The sequence below is a fragment of the Aythya ferina genome (assembly GCF_964211825.1).
Source record: "Aythya ferina genome assembly, chromosome: 3".
NCBI classification, from domain to species: Eukaryota; Metazoa; Chordata; class Aves; order Anseriformes; family Anatidae; genus Aythya; species Aythya ferina.
Genome location: NC_140298.1, coordinates 71,062,767 through 71,082,973, shown reverse-complemented (window position 1 = coordinate 71,082,973; position 20,207 = coordinate 71,062,767). Strand labels below are relative to the sequence as shown.

Sequence of the window (20,207 nt, the reverse complement as noted above, 5' to 3'; positions counted from 1 at the left end):
GGGTCAGAGTGGCTGACACTGACCTCAAAAGCAGGTTTTAACTATTCAACATACTGAAAGCTGCTGGGCTATCACACCATTAGAATGGAGCAAACTGACAAATCAATTTCATCAATGAGATGACTTTTTTTTTTTTTGGGAAATAGGCAGATCCGCCAATCAACAAATCCCTGTATTTCTAACACAGGTGGTTGGACAAAAGCCGAATGCACAATCAAAGAAATTTTATACCTACCAAATGCCTTTGTACAAAACCAACTCCTGCAAGTTTCCTTAGGGACAGTTCAAAACATTTTAAATATTTTCACCTATAGTTCCTGGAAATTTAAAATACTTTTAAATCCTTCCATTTATTGCTTTGGAAGAATCTGTATATTTTATTTAGAACTGGCCAGAGTGGGTAGTAATGTCAATATAGAATTGTTAACAATATTTGAGAAAAACAGCAAACAGAGCGCAGCATGTACATACACTGCTTTCTGTTCAAAAGGTGTTTGCAGTGCTTATTGTTAAGAGTCACTTTAACCAAAGTTTAAAAAAGAAATAATGTTTTGGTCCCTAGCAGCAGCAGAAAAAAAAAAAAGGTTCATTATAGGAAGCTTACAGTAACTTCATGTCCTACTGAAAACAAGACTTCTCGTTGATTGATTCTTTATCTTTAGTTAAAGCAATATACAGGTAACCAAAGATGGATTTTTTTTTTTATATTTTTATCATAAATCTGTACCTTTTGAAGATATATGCAGGCTAATAAATCCCTAAAACCTCCTGATTTTGAGGTAGGACTTTCAGATATTTCATGTCTATTGCAGGAAAAAAAATCTAACAAAAAAAAAAAGAAGTTAATTATTTGGTATTTTGACTTGGCTTGACATTTAAAACTTCATGGCTACAAGAAATATTTGGAAGCATCAAAAACACTAGTTTAAGTTTGAGTTTATACACACCAAAATTTGAGAAGCTTCACCAATTTGAGAAGCTTTCCTTCCTGTTTGCCTGAAGAATTAAACACTGATCTAGCCACCAAATTAGGATTCCAGAATAGTGAAGGATTAGTGCAAATATTTTAATTAAATAATGTAAAAAAAAAAAAATTTAATGTAGATATCTTCATTAATTGTCTGCAAAAATTCAACTGTTGACAAATTACTTCTAAACCAGTAAAATAAAGTGTGCTTTCTCTTTTTTTTTTTTTTTTTTGGGGAAGAGAATGACTTCAGATCTTACACCAAATTGCTGGAGATGTATAGTTTTATTTGCACACTAGCTTAAAAATGTTGATAAAGTTTTCATATTTTCATATTGATTTGGACTATTAACTTGGGGAGCATTTCTGCTCTAAGCATTTGAGCGAACTGTGACCAATACGTATGGTTTTCTTGTCAAGAACTGCCTTTGTAAAAAATCACTTGGGAGTTTCATGCACTTCAAAATTCTCTGTAAGCGATGCTGCGAGATTAAAAGCTCAATCAGAAGGGACTGAATCTAATTGCAATTACAGAATTAAAAGATTTTCCTTCCTAATACTTATCTCTGAAAAGCTGTATTTTTATAAAATTGCACAGACTGAAGAAGCACTCCGTTTCTGCTGCAGAAACTAAGCCCTTCTATAAAGAATATTCTGTCCTAAAATTTTAGCCACAACAACAAACCAGTCAACGGAGAGTGTTTCCCTATTTATGAAACCTACAACTGTGTTACAGGATGAAAGAATTCCTGAAAAATCAGATTTTTAGCTACATAAAATCTTAAAAAAAATCAGAACACTAGGAGAAGTTTAGATTGGACAGGGACCATCCGTCCAACTACAGATACAGGCTGTAGTACCTGCAGCTTTTACCTGGCCTTAAGCAACTTATTAATTGCATCTCCCACCATAGGCATTCAGCAATCACTTGTCCACAGTAGTCCATCATCCAGAAAGGCAACATAGGCAAACTTTGCAGGATAACTACATTTTTCCTAGACCACTGTTTCTCCTTTGTGCTTTATCCACCTTGGTTTATAATTGATATATAATTGTCTTTGCAAAAAAATCAGGAACTCGACCACAGATACCATAATTGTGTAATCTAAATAAAATAAAAACAACAACAACAACCAAAGATTAGCATAGGTAATTCTAGATCTAAGACAGAAACTGTTTATCTATCATATAAAGATGAGGAAAGATTTTTGCTTAATTTATCAGGTTATCTAGGAGCTATTCACTCCATTTACAAAGAATAGAAACAGCCTGAAATCTGTGCTATTTCAAGTGAAGTAGCTCTTCACAGAAGCATACTGTTGATATCTTCCAGTCATCCTGTCTTCATAAGGCTATTTAAAGGAATTCAAAGCTCCTACGTTGAATCACTTTTTGTGCTAAAGCCTTATTTTAAGATTTATGATCATAAAAAGAGAACTTCTGAAACAAACAAAGAGCAACGAAAAATACCACCTCCAAACACCAAGCAAAACCATTGCAGGAGGTTCTGAATCCAGAGAAAGCTAAGACAGAAGTTAGTCCAAGTGGTCAAAGCCATTGCGACAAAACAGGTTAGATTGTAAGGACACTAACACAAGACACACATGGTTTAGAATAGGGTGAAAGTACAGAAGATGGCAAATCAAACGTTTGCAGCCATAGTATTTTTGTTACATTCTCATGCAAAACCCTAGAAAATATCATCTTTCCATTTCCTAAAGCCACACATGGGATTCTGAACAGCTGAGGCAGCTGTAATGTAAAGGTCATTTATTAAAATCTTACTTTAAAATACATTCGTTTGTTTTCAATGCCTACTTCTGATGTGTTGAAATAAAAATGTAGATTTGTACTTATTATTATTATACCTTGCCCCTACCCTTCTATTTTCCATCTAAGGTCAGAGGAACAGTCATTGATAAGCCTCATCTGATCTGTTTTTCAGGCATTATGTTTTGGGAAAGAATAGTGTTATTTTGGTAATATTTACTGAACTGATGTTAAAGGTAGATATATGTAGAGCTGCGTTAACACACGAAGATGTAGGGGTGAAAAAAACAACAGCAAAAAGTAATTGGGAATTTTAGAAAGGTCCTTGTGAATAGAATATTAAGTGCAACCTCATTTCTCTCTTCATTCATTATTATGGTAATGTTCGTGCATCTCTAGCCAGAGTTGTGCCACTTGTTTCTTTTCACACTACTCCATCCTCAACTGCAACTCTAAACCCACCCACCAATCTTTAGGGCTTTTGTCAGCATTCTATCCACAAAGTCCTTTCTAAAAATTGCATGTAAATAATAAATAATTTACACAGGCATTCTGTATGTGTAAGATGCATTTTACTTTTTTCGTCTGCTAGCCACAAGGAGGAAAAAAAAGCAAGCTACAAATAAGCATGATAGATATTCATCATGTCTGACCATCAGTGAAACAAATGAATTTTGCGTTCATCAAGGAAGAAAACTAAGATCCGACAAGGAAAGATACATAGAAGATACTGGATAACAACAACTAAAAGAAGGATTTGCTGTAGATGCTGACTGAGCATAATGCGACATTTCACAAAGCAAATGCATATAGAACTATTACTATCGTTGAAAGTGTTCTGTGATCAGGATCTGTTATGGATCTGAAGTGTATAGAGTTATTGATTTGTTTTCATGTTTCTTACTTTTCTAAAGCCATCTGGATAGGAATCGCTTTCAGTGGTAACCTCCCTGACGTTACCCACAGCCATTCTGAGACACAGCATTGCCACTGTCAATGGCACATTAACTTTGGAACCTGGTAATTGCTCAAATGTCAACATTAGGTAGGATTTTTAAAAGATGCTTAGGCAATGAAGCAGTCTCTCGATTCCAACATGCCCCACTGAAAGTCTGAAGCACTGTTACCTTCTTCACTACTGACCACCTTAGCAGAAGCATCCAACTGATCCATCTGGTCTGCACTTCCAAATTTCTTCTCACTAATCCAAACCTGCCCTAAACTTCTACCTTATATTTCTTCTTAGATAGTTCACCTTATTCATGCGTTTATGCTGGCAATGCTATTGCAAGCCTTCAGTAACATAACAATACAATCACATTTTGGGAATTAAAAATATCTGCAACTTCCCCAGACCTTAAAGCATCAGTTCAGCATCGGCTCTTTGTAATAGCAAAACAAACCCTGATCATATTATTCACGTTTAAAAAGAATACCCCATTTTTTCAATCTAAATAAAGCAACTCAAACCTGCCACACCACAACCTGCAGTCTCCAGGGAGCTTGCTTCAGAACTTCTACTTGTTGGCCATGGCATGAAGCCTCACAAATACCCACATGAGGGCAAAAAAAAGCACAGACCCAGAAACAAGCTGATTCAAGGGTACATACACAACTGATTTCTTTACACCTGAGGAATACCAACTTTTTACAGCATAATAAATTTGAGATGTCCACAAGTACAACACAGCATCACTGTTACAGGAACACTACGTCATGTGGAATATATACAGCAGATAGAGAGTCCTATCCAAACAAATTCTGCTACGTTAGTCAAGAAGTTACCTTTGTCATACTAAGTGCCCAGCTTTCAAGACGTGTCAATTCTAGTAAGAGCTCCTTTTTTTGCCTCACCTTCAATTATTTTCACCCCAAGCAGTTAAAGCATACACAACTAATCTGGAAACTGGTATCAAAGTAATCCTGTACAAATTGAGTTTATTGTTAGTAAGAAGGCAAAATCAGAAAGCAAAATCAGAAAGCATTTAACAAGTGATTCTCCTTACCTTCAGCACAGCAATGAATGGCACAAAATTAGCTCTCTGAAGACCATTTTTATAGAGATCTGAAAGAAAGAAAATCAGTACCAGTTTTGCTACTTAGTCTTAATACCAATATCACCTTGTATTTTAGTCTGGCAAATAAAATTCTGTGTTGCTAGAGAGATAAGGAACACAAGTGGAAAAAGAGTTGAAATGGATTTCTGTTCTCTTGCTGTATGAAAAGTCATTGCATTCTTAAGGAAGAAAGGAAGAAACATCCTGAGAAAGTCTGGAAAAGGCAGAGAGTGAAAGATGATAAATCTCTAATGATACTCAACTGATTTTAGCAAAAGAAATAAGGCCTATGCCTGTTTAAGAAGGATATAAAAAGGATTTGTAATGCTGGGTGAAAACTGGTATAATTATAAGGCCAAAACTAAGTACCTAGGTACTAAGTATTTCTACCAGGTACACTCTTTTTTCAAAGCAAAGAGATCCATCTAAGGGAGGGAAAAAAAAACACACCTTTACACAAAGTTGTTCAAAATACAACTGAGTACCAAAAAAAAAAAAAAGAATAGTATGTTAGGCATGTAGATCTGCACTCAGAGAAAATTTAAATTAATTAAAACCAACTGCAAAGTGACGTTTTGTGTCTTATTTATCTCTACAGTTTATATAAAGTTCTCTTCTCCAGAAACTATCCAACTGCCTAACATATTCATAAACTTCTTCATTGAAAATATTACCACTTAGATTGTACGATGTGCTGCTTTATTCCATTTGGAATAAATTTGGAAGCCCTATAAAAAGGCAGTATTGCAGCTACTGCTGACAGGAGGAATAACCAAGAGTATACAGGCACCTGGCTACTACCACACCTGATGGAGGCAGGAACACCTTCCACCAAAATCCCAATCCAAGGCCACACCAGGTTATTAACACCTGTACTCACCGTAATGCCCAAAGGCTACAAGGCTAAAGCTTTCATGCTCTACTACCAGATACTGCTGGACAGAAGATAGGTTGCATGAGAAACCAACATGGTATCTACACAGAAGCATTTAGGAAAATTATTAACAAAGGTGATTCTGTACCCTAATTATGAGCCAAGCTGTATGAAGCCACATATTCTCCATATTTCTACAAACCAAAACAGGTAAACATTTGTTAAAACAGCAATCAATTGCATATTTACTCAGAGAAATTTGTGAACGTGTACCATTACTATAATAAAGTGACTTCTGTTACTTCTTCTAGTTAATAAGTCTGAGGTTTTATAGTTTTTTCATTTTGTTTTGGATGGTTTTAATTATGTTTATTTTGTTAGGATGAGGTAAAAACAGTAATTTTGGTGGTGAAAAGAAGCCAGGATGCTTCACACACTATACCTCAGTATTTGCCCCTCACGTTCCCCTGAGGGAGAAGTTTAACATGGTTAAGCATATCACAAATTGTCAGCAGCTGAGTGCATCTGCTCTCTAATGGAAAAGATACTTTCCTCCTTTGTAACCACAAGAGGAGAATCTCTGAATTCAATCTTAAACCTTGGTAAAATACACTGCATTAATCTAACACTTTTCTGTGGAAGTATTTCAGATACAGACCATAAGCACATAGGAATAGTGAAAAGGAGGAAGGAAAAGAAAAAAAATAAAAGGCAGCAACCAATGTCTGGATTGCAATGTTGCTCAGTTCTAGAGACACCTTTCTTGATGTTCTCTGTTGGGTAGCTAGCAAAAGTGATGTCTTTCACACAGACACATAACAGTAATTGCCATAAATTGACAAATTAAGAAGTGGGATGCAACACCAAGTTGTAAGAATCACTTGTGAACTCTAAAGAGCAGTGGTTCCACAAACACATGGCTGGATCCCAAGTGAATGAGGCACCATTGTTGAGTTCACCCAGCTATCTTAGTTCTGATTTCATCTGGTTTGCTCAAAAAAAGGGAAATAAACCAACAGGTTTATGTGCCATAGTGTCATAAAAGTCACATAAAAATCATGTATTATGCTAACTACTAAGACTACACTACAACAAAAGTTCTCGTGTGCAGAAAATTGCAATTATTGCTCAGTTAAAAGCACCCTCAGCATCCCTGTTCCCAAATTCCCTCCCACTGGTTTGGATAGAGTATAGAAAATTAGAAACCACAGAAGGGTAAGGAAAGGGGGCAGAAACGTGTAGAGTTAGAGATGAGAAAGGAGTTAGTGAAAAACCTTTCTTCCTTAAGAACATGAAACAGTGGGGGACAAATTGGAGCATCTCAAATTCTTGAAGGCTAGTGGGTTTATTAGTATTAAATACTGTGTAATTCTTATCAAATTGTTTTGTAAAATACTGAGATTAATTGTATTTGGGATAATACTAGTAACATGTTTGTTTTTACCTTCTGGTGGCCTGTTAGATGTTGCCACAACGACAACCCCGTTTTGGAACAAGTTTTCAAAAAGCTGCTTCAGAATCATGGCATCAGCAATGTCAGTGACCTGCGGAAGACAACACATTTGTTTTATCTTTGCTTTCAGCTTCTGCTGCAATAGATCTGCAAGTGGCTTTATGGCTAGGAAAAATGCTCGTTAGTGAAAGCCATGGAGAAAGATTCTAATTATTGCTTGGTGAGAAAAAATAAAAGGGATAATTAATAAGCAGTGAATGTACCACAGTCTTTCAAAACTTGCCCGCTCTTTATTATGGAACTCCACCATATCTTTACCAATTGCTAAATGATTCCATGTTAACTTCTATTATAAAACTACAGGTGGGAGACACAGAAAACAGATCTAAACATTTAAGAGGCCTAATTAATTGGAAACCACGTGGAAAAAAAACAGAAGACAGAAAGGAAACACACACCGGCTGCTTTACATTTCTATTACCTTTGAGGCAAAGGTTTGCAGAGGTGAATTTAAATGGTCATGGGACTTCAGAAATAAAGACAAGTAGCCAACTATACATAATCAGCTGCTGTTGAAAATAGAATGATATGACATAGATACTATTGTGTGATTGTTGCAAAAAACAATTCAACAGATGGCCCATCACAAAAATAAGCAATTTCATTGTTCTTTTTAAGTGCCTTCTATTACTGTCCATGAATAATCAAAAGGCACGGCAGTCACTTCCAGCACAGTCAGCCTCTTCTAACCTTCAGGCACAAAACACTAACAAAAAATAAAAAGGGGTGGAACAAACGATACTGAAATAAAAAGGCTAAACAATGAGCAATAAAGTAAAATTTCTTTAAATATCTAAGTTTAGCTTAACTAACTTGCTTTACAGTACCAAGAAATAAAAGGAATGCAAACCAGAAACCACTGCATATAAATAAAAAGTAATAAATTTGTCTGAATGGAAGAAAAGCATTGTTACAAGAGCAATTCATATTTTGCAGGTGTTCACCAGCTGAGATCAGCGGTCCTAATAAGTAAATCACCTTTACTATCATTAAACTCTTGTTTCTCTTGCATTCTCCTTGATTATTATACAGACACTTGTTGCATTTTGGCTTACCAGAGACCCCAGTTCTAAGAAAATTAAAAAGTGGTGGCATCCTGAGAGTTATATGCATTCATGACACAACAGATTGATGGCCTGCTATTTTGTGCCAGCTTAGATGTGGATGTTGTAATGGTAATGCAAGCTACAGAAGACTCCAACCACTTCTCTCTCTATATTTTTTTCTGATCCCCTTTTCCATCATTTCTAAAAGACCTTTCTAAGCAGCAAAATAAAGTAATTTTACATTAGACACAGTGAAACACAGGTTACATTTCTCACAGCTAGACTGGAAGCAATAAAGTTCCTGTTGAACCATAAGTAAATATCAGTTTCATTCTCCCAAAGATGTCTTCTATTTTGTTCTATAAAATGTGTGTTTTTTTTAAAAAAAAAAAAAAAAAAAACTGTTTTGATGTGATCAGCAACACACTCCCAGATTTGTGTATTTCTCATCACTAAGCTCTAAAGAGCACAATGATTCACTATTGTACTGTATGTCTGATATAGGTGTTCATGCATCCACCTAGTGCTAAATTTATTTCTTCTGGATATTAAAGTTTAGGAACTTTCCTGGTTGTCTTGAAAAATACTGCATAAAAGAAATTTATATATATATGCATTTTAGAGATACCTGAATTTCTTGGCTATTGGGTTTGCTTTGTGACACAAGTTTTTAAATCCATGAGTTTGTAGTGGCATTTTTTTTTAATTTTTTTTTTTTTTTTACCATCTTGTGCTTAAAAAGAAAAACACTAAGGCACACTACCTTTAGGAAATAAAGGCTGAAACAATGTTAGCACTTGAATGAAAGAAAACAATTAAAAAATTTCTCTTATTAATGAGAATTGCTATTTGATGCTGAATTCTGCTTTTTTCATCGCATTACAAAAAAAAAAACTCCTGAAACCTCTATCAAAAAGCAAGAGCGATTTTGAGAACTGGAATGAAAATTTAGGCTCTCTTGACCTACCAGAGCTTTGGGAAGAGAAGAATTCTACCAGATAAAGCAACTGGAAGACAGCAACTAAAGCACTGTCATTTCTCATATCTTTCACTACGTCCAGAATTCATTACAGGAAGGAACAAAAGCAAAGGCTACAAATTACCAGTAGGGAGAGCCTGCTAATGGAGAGAATAGATATATTTCATTAGCATTTAAGAGAAAAGATTTTTATGACCTAGTGCAGCTTTTCACTACGGCTCATATCAAGAAAAAAAAAAAAACAAAAAACATATAAAAACACATCAGTAATAGTTAATTTACATGTATAAGTGCCTGAGACTCAGTCATCCACTGATTGGTACAGTTCCATGTAATGAATGACAAACATAAGCATGTATTATCAGTAATTAGTATTAGCACAAAAATAAGAGCCTAGTTTTTATTAGAGGCTTTTAATAGCATGTAGGTTAGGAAAAACTCCCTAAATTGTAGTTTGGTTAAAGCCTAAGTGGTACTGAAGCTACATAAATACTAGCACTGTATCATCATTCAGCATCCCAAGAAGTGCAGATTCTGTTTTCATTACCCATACCAACTACCATAGCTTTCAGTCGCATGGCAAAATTAGAGCTTCTAATTACCTGTGTGGAGTTATTTGATCACTAAACAATGAGTACTCTCATTATATTGGCCAACCTCTATGTCCCGAAACATGAAAATTATAATTACAAATGGGTTAATTCAATCCTGTTGTTTTAAATGAGCACATTTTTGGAGCGGTTCAAGACTTCTGTGGTTTAAAAAAAAATAAAAAGGACTAACACTTATAGTACACAGTGTGACAAAGATCAATAACAAGGAGCAATGTTTTAACCTGAGAGCCTGCACCTCAGGTGAATGCTGATACAACACCAGCTTCAGCATGGACAAGCTCAGAAGCTTCACATCATCTCTAATGTGCAGCCTATCTCAGTATTTGTAAAAAGCAACATTTTAGGACATTTTGTTGTTGTTGTTAAACTTAACAAGATTTTGGAACACACAAACTACCTCACAGCATCCTGAAATATTCGTGTAAGTCATTTTGTCAAACAACTCCCCATTTGTTTGGGGTTTCTCTAAGCAACATGACTCACTTCAGAGTACTTCTGTTTCCTTTAGCCCACTGTCAAAGAGGAATTTGAAACCTCAGCAGTACTTTTTTTGTCTTTTGAAGTTCTACATTTGGTTTCATCTGAAATACAAGCACTAACATTGCTTTTTGCTGTCACTGTTACAGAATCCTTGTCTGTGTCTGATCTTTACATAAATACAGCTTATGCTTTTTTTTTTTCCAACACGTATTTGAAAGAAACCTGAAATGTTCCCAGCAAATCTCAATAGGGTTCCTGATATCTCCTCAAAGCACAAGTGTTTAGTCAAGCAAGTTACAGACCCAGCGCGACTTCCCACCTATCAAAATAGACAGTAGCTTCATCTGCGAGTCAGAAGAGCATACAATCTGACCTTCCAGCTCTTTCCAGTTTTATTTTAATCTAGCAATTCTTTGAGTATAAAAAAATAAAATAAAATAAAAGCTGTTGTAGTGAAATCTGGCTGTTAGCTCCACTGGGAAAATCAACTGAGAAAGTCCTGATTTCCGGATTATCGGTGTTAGTTTTGTCACTCTGAACTGCTCTACCAGCTACTTTGAGTATTTAAGCAGAAGGTTTCTTATTCCAAATTCAGTGCCTTCCACCAACTCTCAGAAAACTGGGGCTCCTCCTCTTCAGCAGGCAAAGCCTGCCTAGCATTTAATGCTATGGAAGATCAGCCAAAAAAAAAAAAAAACAAAACAAAACAAAAAAAAAAAAAAAAAAAAAAAAAAAAACGAAAACAAAAACAGCTACTCAGAAATCTGTGAATGTAGTCCATTGGTACATCACGAACAAGCACATGCATTAAAAATCACATAAGAATGTGGTCTTGGAAATACATTTTGACGCGTATTTCTTATGCTTATTTTCCCAACTGGGACCCACCAACAAAGTATTTTTATACAAGGTGATTTTTACAACTGAAGTGGTTGCTGTACCTCAAGCAAGTCAGCAGGGGGAGCAGGCAATCAATTTGGACACCAAAATTACCAGAGTCTCTCGTTAAAACGTGTTAGGGATGATAGACAATATGCAAACACGGCAACAAGCAGTGGACATTAATAGTGAAAATCACACATTTACACTAATAAACTGTTCTACTGTTAGCAAAGATGCCTCTATGAACCATTCAAACATACCTCCACATATGTCCAACTGCATGTATGCCTACACAGCATTCAAAATTGTTTTTTTTGTTTGTTTGTTTTTGTTTTTTTAAGAGAAACCCATTAGCACTGCAGTTAGAATACTGAGCAGGTATATTGAGTTAGAATATATTAAACTTGGTTGTAACAAGTTTTACTCTGAACAAGCAAAGCCAAAAGCAAAGAACAAAACCAAACCGCAATCTGCAGCTTTTGAATCTGCAGCTTTTGGTTGAGATGAAGGCAAGATTTTGGTGTAATTATTTGAATTGGGAAAGTCAACGTATTTTAGAGAAAGTATTTTGACAAAATACATTTGATGCTCATAATTGAGAAGTGGATCAAGAAAACATTCTTTTAACACAGTGAAACACCGCAAAATATAACTCAAATACAACTTTTTCTTAAACGTTTCCTAACAAGATTGCAATAACCCCGCATATTCCAAAACTGCAGGTCGAAGGATTATCCCTTGCTGCAAAATGCAGAAGTAACTTAAACCAAAAACACCAACTACTTAACAAGGTGAAAAAAAATCCCATTCATGGGAGCTGATCATAAACTGGTTACCTTCTTTTGTGCGTAGGCTATAAATAGTAGCTAGGAGATCAAAATTGCTCTGTTTCAGTTATATGCTAATTTAAGAGCATAATGCAGAAAATTTACAGTCAATAGATGATTCTTTTTCTAGCGGTGATTTGAGAAACAACACAGCTCTGTTCTCCTCTTCCCCTGCAGTTTCTCTTGGAATTCAGAATCTCAGCTGATCAAGCTGCTTAGTATACCTCCTGCTCCCAGAAAAATAAAATTAATAAAGCAACTCTATGCTTAAATCTGTGATGTCCTTAAAACAAAATTCACAAGCCACATAAATGAATCAAGCAAGCTAGCTTGGGCAAACATCATTTTATCACTTTATTTTTAATTTTCACATTTAATTGAAAAGGAGTTTCTTAAAATGTACATTACACTGATAAAATTTGACACTGACACTCCAAAGCCTCCAGTAACTCTAGGAAAGAATTTAAATTGAAATTGGTATGTTATTTCCATGTCCTTAACCGCAGTGAGACCATTTTGTTCCTCTATATAAGCCACAGTAAAGAGCAGGCACACCAACCACGTATCAGGTGACTACTGTCCTGGCACTGTACAGACTCATTTTAAGATGACAATTCCTGTCCTGAAGCACTTATGAACCTAAACTTTAATTATTACCCACTAATGTGAGTAGTAACTACACAGATAACTTTTTTTTTGTTGTTTTTCCAGGAGATAATATAAAAAAATTAACACCATCTTCCGAACCATAAAATCACTTCTGCTCCTGAACTTCCATAGTTCACTTCTGGCCAGTAATTCAAATACTATTCGAGTAGTAACAAATATCCTATTTTTAAGATTAACAGTAATGTCACGAAGTTTCCCTTAAAAGCCAAGGAGTAACCTCTGATTTCTTACCTGAAATTCATCAAAACATAAGAGGGAAGCCTCTTCGCTTATTTCCTCTGCTACTGGTGCAATAGGGTCATATGATTTGGCCATAAGTCCTGGCTTTCTTTTTGGCAAGCTCTGCTTAAGGCGATGTATTCCTGAGTTGATGAGATGTAAACGAATAAATATTTCTCATGCTTTTGTAAAATACGGAAAACAAAATTATTTAACTATAAAATAAAAAGCAGCCCAATGCAGTTAAAAAAAACTTCAGATTTCACCTAACTTCAGGAGTGCAAAACCACTGTTTTCAACCACATCCAGGCAACTACTAAAACCACAGAGACTGTGATTTCTATATTCTTGCTACAAAACATGAAAAATAAAAATCATAGAACCCTTGGATACTAATATGAAATATCTATTGCTTATTTATAGAACTGATATAAATTAGTTTTATCTTGCTCCAGTTCATGACCTTAGCTTCAGTTTCACTTCATTATTTGGCATTTTCTGTCCTAATCATCTTGTGAGTATAAAAAAAGAATCCTTTCAGATTTTACAAAACAGTGGCAGAGCTCTGTGCATCGCATGCTCTGGAGGTATACTTAGTTAAAAGAACTCAGACAAAGTTACTGCAATTAGATTTTACAATGTAAACAAGATGATGCTGATATCAAGTTATTACATACATACTTTAATGCCACAGATTGCATTCCATCAGCCTACCAAAAGTGTTTGGCAAACCAAGGTCAAAGTAAGAAGCCAGATTTGTTAAAATTTAATGAAGTAGAGCACTAGTGACAAGAAACAGAAAATGTCAACAGTGACCCAATGGTGATAAAAAAACAAGGGCAGTAAAAGGGGCAGAAGTTGTTTATGCCAATGAATGCCTTCCAAGAAAAATGCAGCTGTCACAATACTTGTAAATTGTAGCATTATTCACTAACAATTTCACAGTATTCATCTTCACTGATTTAGTTGTCTCTGAATCATGATCCATCACAGAAAAAAACTATGATGTAGCATTTACACTTATCTGTCCTTTTGAGTGACAGCATCACATTACTTTCTGTTTTATCATTCATTTTCAGCAGCTGCCTTCCTCAGACTGCACGTAAGCTTACCAGTAACTGAAGAATATCTAGATAAGGATTTAATCCTAAATATACATGCAATTCTCTATACAATCTGGTACACAAAACATTTGAGAAGATACTTGAGAAATAGTATGCAATTACCATCTACTCCAGCATGGCAAACACTGCAAAAATTCTCTAATTTGTTTCTTTTTTTCTTAGAAATTAAGTAAGATTACATTGTATGCTAGACATCTGAAGATGAGACAGGGTTTTTTATCGTTACCATAGTTCATAAAATTGTTGTAAATACCAGTATCTGCACTTACTCTGGTGCACATCTAGCATGAAGCCATGAAAATGGACTCTCTTTTTCCTTTCTACTTCTAAATGAGAATAGAACATGTCCATCACCATTGTCTTCCCTGTACCTTCAAATAAAAAAAACAACACACCCAACAGGTAGTTAATTTAAGAACAGTATGTACTGATTACAATAATGATTGTTCGTTAGCTTTGAACTAATGAACCTATACTCTTCCACAAAGTAAGTACAAAGCCAGACTGTTGGGGAAGAAAGGTTATGTTTCATGTTCAAAAACCCCAAACAACTGCATTGTTATTGTTCCATTTTGATCTAAACAGCGTTGACTGAAAGGTTGCACAAATGGCTCCATAGACATCCAGAAAACAACATTTTCCCTTGAAAAGCTTTCTTACTCTACACTGTTGTAATCAGACCATACACGTTCTCTCCCTGACCCACTCCCCACCAAGTTGCTTTTCAAATTCTTTAATTGCATTCTTAAATATTAGTGAGTAGGTAACACTGCAAAAAATGCAGACAAGGTTTGGTGTAGGCTAATTAAACAGCTTCCGATCTTCTAAGGTGTAATAGGGTTAATTAACATCATATTCTGAAAGAAAAATAATCCTGGAAAAATCATTAAAGTAATAATGCTACATAATTGTCAACTTTGTAGATACTTCAGAATTTGAATGAACACACGTTTAGATGAAATTCCATTGGAACTGATGTAGCTGAAACTTACCGACATCTCCATAGACATAAAGACCTTTTGGAGGTTTGTTTTTTGCAAAGAGCTGCAAATCAAGAAAAGCAGAATAAATACAAACATGGTGCACAATAAAAGCAAGCATATACCTGTGATAAAGTAATCAAGCAGCTACATTTAACTACCTGAGTAGGAATAGCCTGCAAAGTGTAACCTTAAATAAATTATTAGCTCAGAATTGGTAAGCAATCTAATGTTGTATTTCTGTGAATTTAGAAAAAGAAGACAAATACACATGCTGATGTTTTTTTTTTTTCTTAGATCACTGTGAAAATATCTCCATCCCTGGTCCAAGTATACATTTTTTTTAATAACTAGAACACATAGAAAAATGATTAAATGTTTTCCAATACATCATGATCCAAATAAACCCTCTTCCCTCAAACAAGCTCAGAAAAAAGGATGTAAAATAAAGCACTACCACAGGACTTGCACATGTATGTTGTATATACCAGCTTTGCTTAAGATATAAACATTTAGGATTTAGAAAATCAACATGACAAAGAGTGAATATTCTAGGTCCCCTTTCTCTCTACTTTGAATCTGAAATGCAGAATTATCTGTTTTAAACATGATTTAAACTAATGGATGCACAGTTCCCATGTATCATTTTGAATTTGTATTTATACACACACACACACACAAATGAAAGGTTATATTCAAACTATACATTTCATTAAACATTTTCTCAATTGAGTTTTATTTTAATTAGTACTGGTTAAGAAGTTTTAACCTCTTAACATTACTCAGGACATATGTTATGACACCTGATTACTTATCCTGTTTTACTCAAAAACGTGTTTTTATGGAAATATTTGCAATAGCCTCAGTACTGCAATTTGAATCAGTCTTCCTCTCCCACTCTAGGAGGACCCTCATATGCATAGAGGCTTCCAAGTAAAACTCTAAAAAGAAACAGTTTCTAAAAAATTGTAAGTCTTAAGAAAGAAATCCCAAATTCATGACACTGAACTGACATCCACAAAATCATCACACAAGAGTATAAGGTTATTTTAAAGTGTTCCACTTCCAGAGTTATATGAGCTGAGCCAAAACAAAGGAAAATTAAAATTACAACCCTGTAGTCTCATTTGGAGCTGGATAATTGCTAAACAACTTGAATCTAAAGCGCTTTTCAAAATACAGCACCATGTTAAAGAAACGAGGGAGTCAGTAGCAAAACACTAATTAAACATGGAAGAAAATACACGACCAAAGATAGACAGATAATGTCTCTGGTCTACAGAACCAGTTTATTCAGAAAACACACAAGAATAACTCTTATATAAGATCCACTTTCAGATCTAATTTAGAGCTACATTAATAGATAATCAAAAATGTGTATCATCAATCTGTGGCTGAACAGGGTTTTCAGATGTTCTGAAACAGTTCCATTAATAGCCATGGCTGCAGCTAGCTGCTAGAGCGTTGAAAACATAGCAAGACCATTTAATTGACGTACATATTTCTGTGTACACTTTTTAAGAGCTTGCACTCATTGAAATTAATTCTCAAAGTTAGTTTTTTTTTTTTTCCCAATTCTCCTTTCTTCGCTGTGTATCAGACATAAAAGTTTCTTTATTTTTATATTGAGATTAATAGCATGCATTTTAACAAGGTAAAACAAAATTTATTACATAAAAAGAAAGTTTTAATGAGGTATGCAGCTTTTCCTACGACTCAGAAAAGAAATGAGTGCTTATAGTACTGCTTTACCTGTTTCTGTGAAGGTAATATGACTAGAACAAGTAGTAATGCCTATATTTTATACCCTTTTAAAAACTGAAATATGTTTATTAATTGCATTTAATAATCTTAAAGTTCTCCTTTTCGAGTATGTTTTATTCTCACTCCAATACTTACCATTTCTAGAAAAAGGTTGCAGTAAAGGATTTTGGTTTGGTTGTTGGCTAAAGGAAGGCAATAAAATAGCTTGGATTCCAGAAAGTCTAAATCAACTCCTGATTGATTTAAAGTAGAAAAAAAAAATTACTATTTTTTTGTGAAGATAACAATAGTTAAGTGGTATCTGATTCCTTAAAAAAAAAAAAAAAAAGAGATACTGTGGCAGATCTGAATACATTCGCTGAAGCTGATAAACTCTAAAAGCAAATCATCTTTGAGCAATTTAAAGATATTTGTAGGAAATATTTTATTTTCAAGTAAAATTATCTTCTGTATACTTCTGACAGAAGTGACACTATCACCACTAAGGGTGCTCATTTTCTCAATCCTGTCAGGTATTGTAGAACTCTAAACTTTAGAGCAATTTTAGATGTATTTTCCAATCAACTGTAGTTTTTCTTATTAAAAAATACAATACGTACATGTAAAAATTCAATCAGTAGATTTCTAGTTCTGAAATGCAGACATCCTAAAGGTTTCAAGCTACTCTACATGACCCTAAAATTGACCTTTTCTTTTTTTAATTAATGATTCTCATCTCCTGAAGCCTGGAAAATAGCGTAAGGAAAAGATCAACTTTCACTAGGATTTCTGATAAAATCCAGTCAATGCTGTTGGCTCACTTGAGACCAGAGAGCAGTCAAGAAAGCCAGCAGTATCTCAGAGCAAAGAAGGCAGGAGCCTGATCTTGGTTCCATTGAAGCACACACTCCAAAAGAAAGACAAACAGGAGGGAAATCTAATGCAGATGATCCTCCAGTTCCCCTAAAATAAAGATTGATGTGTCTGTTTCATGGAGGGATGGGAGAAGAGTGGGCACAAAAGACAAAGTCAATGAGCTTCTCCTCCCTCATCTCATCATATCGAGGTGTATTTGACCTGTCAGTATTGAATTGCCTGACATCACTGTTTTTGCCAGAGTGCTAAGATTTAAGAATGTTAGAGCTTACACTTAAAGTACACAAAACCAAAGACTTGAAGGGATACACAGAATTTGGGTTTGAAGGAGAGAATTTATAAATCTTTAAATGTATGTTTTGAATGCTCTACCACATCCTTTCAAATAAAGGCATCACCACTAATGTGTCAATACCCTCCAGTCCTCCAAGATTCTTCATTCCCATAATATTCTTTGCAGTAACCTAAAAAAAATCATAACTTAAGTGTTTCACTAAGATTCATTATCATTACAACATGCTTAGAGCAGGAACCTTTATTCCTTTTATAGAACAGTTAACTTTGACTTTTTAAAAAAAAAAAAAAATCATTCGTATGCTAGAATATTTACTATTCCACTAGAAAATATACGCATCTGTGTCCCCAGACTTAGGGAATTTTCCTCTCTACTTCCAAAACATTTTCTACTTTTCTGTTTTTGTAACTGAATGCCTTGCTTTGACTCCATTGCATTAGATTTATCTTGCTTAAACCTCAATCAATTAGCATCCTCTCCCCTCTACAGAATTATATTCATTAAAACATCTTAAAACTGACAACTTTCTATTCCTTCTTCAGCATATTTGATAATGGGCAACATCTTCCCACCTTCACCAGTGCTGCCTGCCTCAGACACCAAGAAAAAACAACTCAGTTCCTGGGAATATTTCACGCTGATCTGAGAAACTTTTAATTGAAAATCCACATCAGTGTTAAGGTGGTTAATTAAAATATGCAAAATTCAAGAGACAAGTATCCAGACGGCACTTAGAAAACTAACAAACAAAAAACCAATCAACCAACCAAACCAAAACAGAAACAAAACCAAAAAAAAATCCATACACAAAAAAAAAAAAAAAAAAAAAAACCACTAAGAAAACTGCCTCTTTCTCCCACTCTTTCAGACCTTCTTTTTGGTTGCTGTTGCAGCTGAAGACATTTTCAAGGTCTTGGATGGCGTTTCCTATTGTTCATACCTCCTTTCAAAACATGACCTCACTTATAATTGAGCTTATTTCAAGTCATTAGTACAGCAACTCAACAACTCTTAAGATGTCCCAATTGGTATTATTTTGAAAAGCTAGAGATCTGAAACATCTATGGAAACTCTTATGGCCTTGAACTTCAATTCAGAGGATCTCAAAATATCTCAACATACAAGGCCGTGCTTTCACCAAGTTGAAGATCAAAGTCATTGTTCAAATTTGAGTAATAATTTTGAAAAACAGAAGCATACTTGATTTGCAGCAACACACTAATTGATTTTCCCCTTTAAATTCATTCTAAACCGATGCCCAAAAGACACTGTATCAAAATAAAACAAATACAGTTTCACTATGGTAAAGGAAGCAGCTGTTTTTTTCCCCAAAAATTGCTTATTGTAGAAACATTTTGCCTGTGAACTGATATAACTCTCTCAGATAAATATTGAAATGCTTCTATTACATCTAATATCAGTTCCCTACTTTCACTTTTTATAGTGAACAAAACTATTTAGATAAAAGGTGACGATAAATACAAGCACAACAGACTATTCTTTTACTGACTCCTAAGTACAATAAATTTCTACTGGAATAACTCTGTTTAGAAGAGTATTTTACATTTGAGGTAACGAGCTAGCAAGTATCAGACCCAAGAAGAGGCTGACAACTATTTTCCTTCTTTTCCCCTCTCTCCTCTCCTCCTTTTTTTTTTTTTTCCTTTTCACTGAGACCTCTAAACCACATTCTCTTCAATGCCAGATCTAGGAAAAAATGAGCATGCTCGAAATGCCGTGCATCTTTTCTTTCTTATACTTCTAAGAAGTGGCAGTAGATCCTTCTCAACCTTGAAGATTTCAAGCTAAAAGTAGGTTAGTCAAATTTCTAGAGATCTCCTGAAAAAGCAAGAACTCAAGCTGCTACGTGTAATTGATTAAACAGTTGGACTCAGTTGCATAAAGTTCTCAACTTAAAATGTATCAGTATTTCATTTACATCTATTAAATCTCATTAAATAAGGGGAGATCTTATTGCTCCCTATAACTACCTGAAAGCAAGGTGTGGGGAGCTGGAGGTCGGCCTCTTCTCACAGGTAACTAGTGATAGGACTAGAGGGAATGGCCTCAAGTTGCACCAGGGGAGGTTCGGGTTGGAAATGAGGAGACATTTCTGCTCAGAAAGAGCAGTCAGGCACTGGGACGGGTTGCCCTGGGAGGTGGTGGAGTCACCATCCCTGGGGGTGTTCAGGGAGAGGCTGGATGTGGTGCTTGGGGACATGGTTTAGTGGGTGACGTTGGTGGTAGATGGTTGGACCAGATGGTCTTGGAGGGCTTTTCCAACCCTAATGA

At 35.1% G+C, this 20,207-nt stretch overlaps 1 protein-coding gene across 2 annotated transcripts in view; it reads right to left on the bottom strand.

The window, feature by feature from the left end:
• The window catches only part of AFG1L (AFG1 like ATPase), a 62,686-nt gene that overhangs the window by 32,630 nt on the left and 9,849 nt on the right, over positions 1–20,207 (bottom strand). For both annotated transcript variants that reach the window (XM_084512602.1, XM_084512603.1), the window contains exons 3-7: positions 15,014–15,065; positions 14,291–14,392; positions 12,910–13,040; positions 7,113–7,212; positions 4,744–4,802 (exon numbers count right to left, since the gene is read on the bottom strand). In XM_084512602.1, the coding sequence (XP_084368728.1) occupies positions 4,744–4,802; positions 7,113–7,212; positions 12,910–13,040; positions 14,291–14,392; positions 15,014–15,065 (444 nt within the window). The remainder of the gene's footprint in view (positions 1–4,743; positions 4,803–7,112; positions 7,213–12,909; positions 13,041–14,290; positions 14,393–15,013; positions 15,066–20,207) is intronic.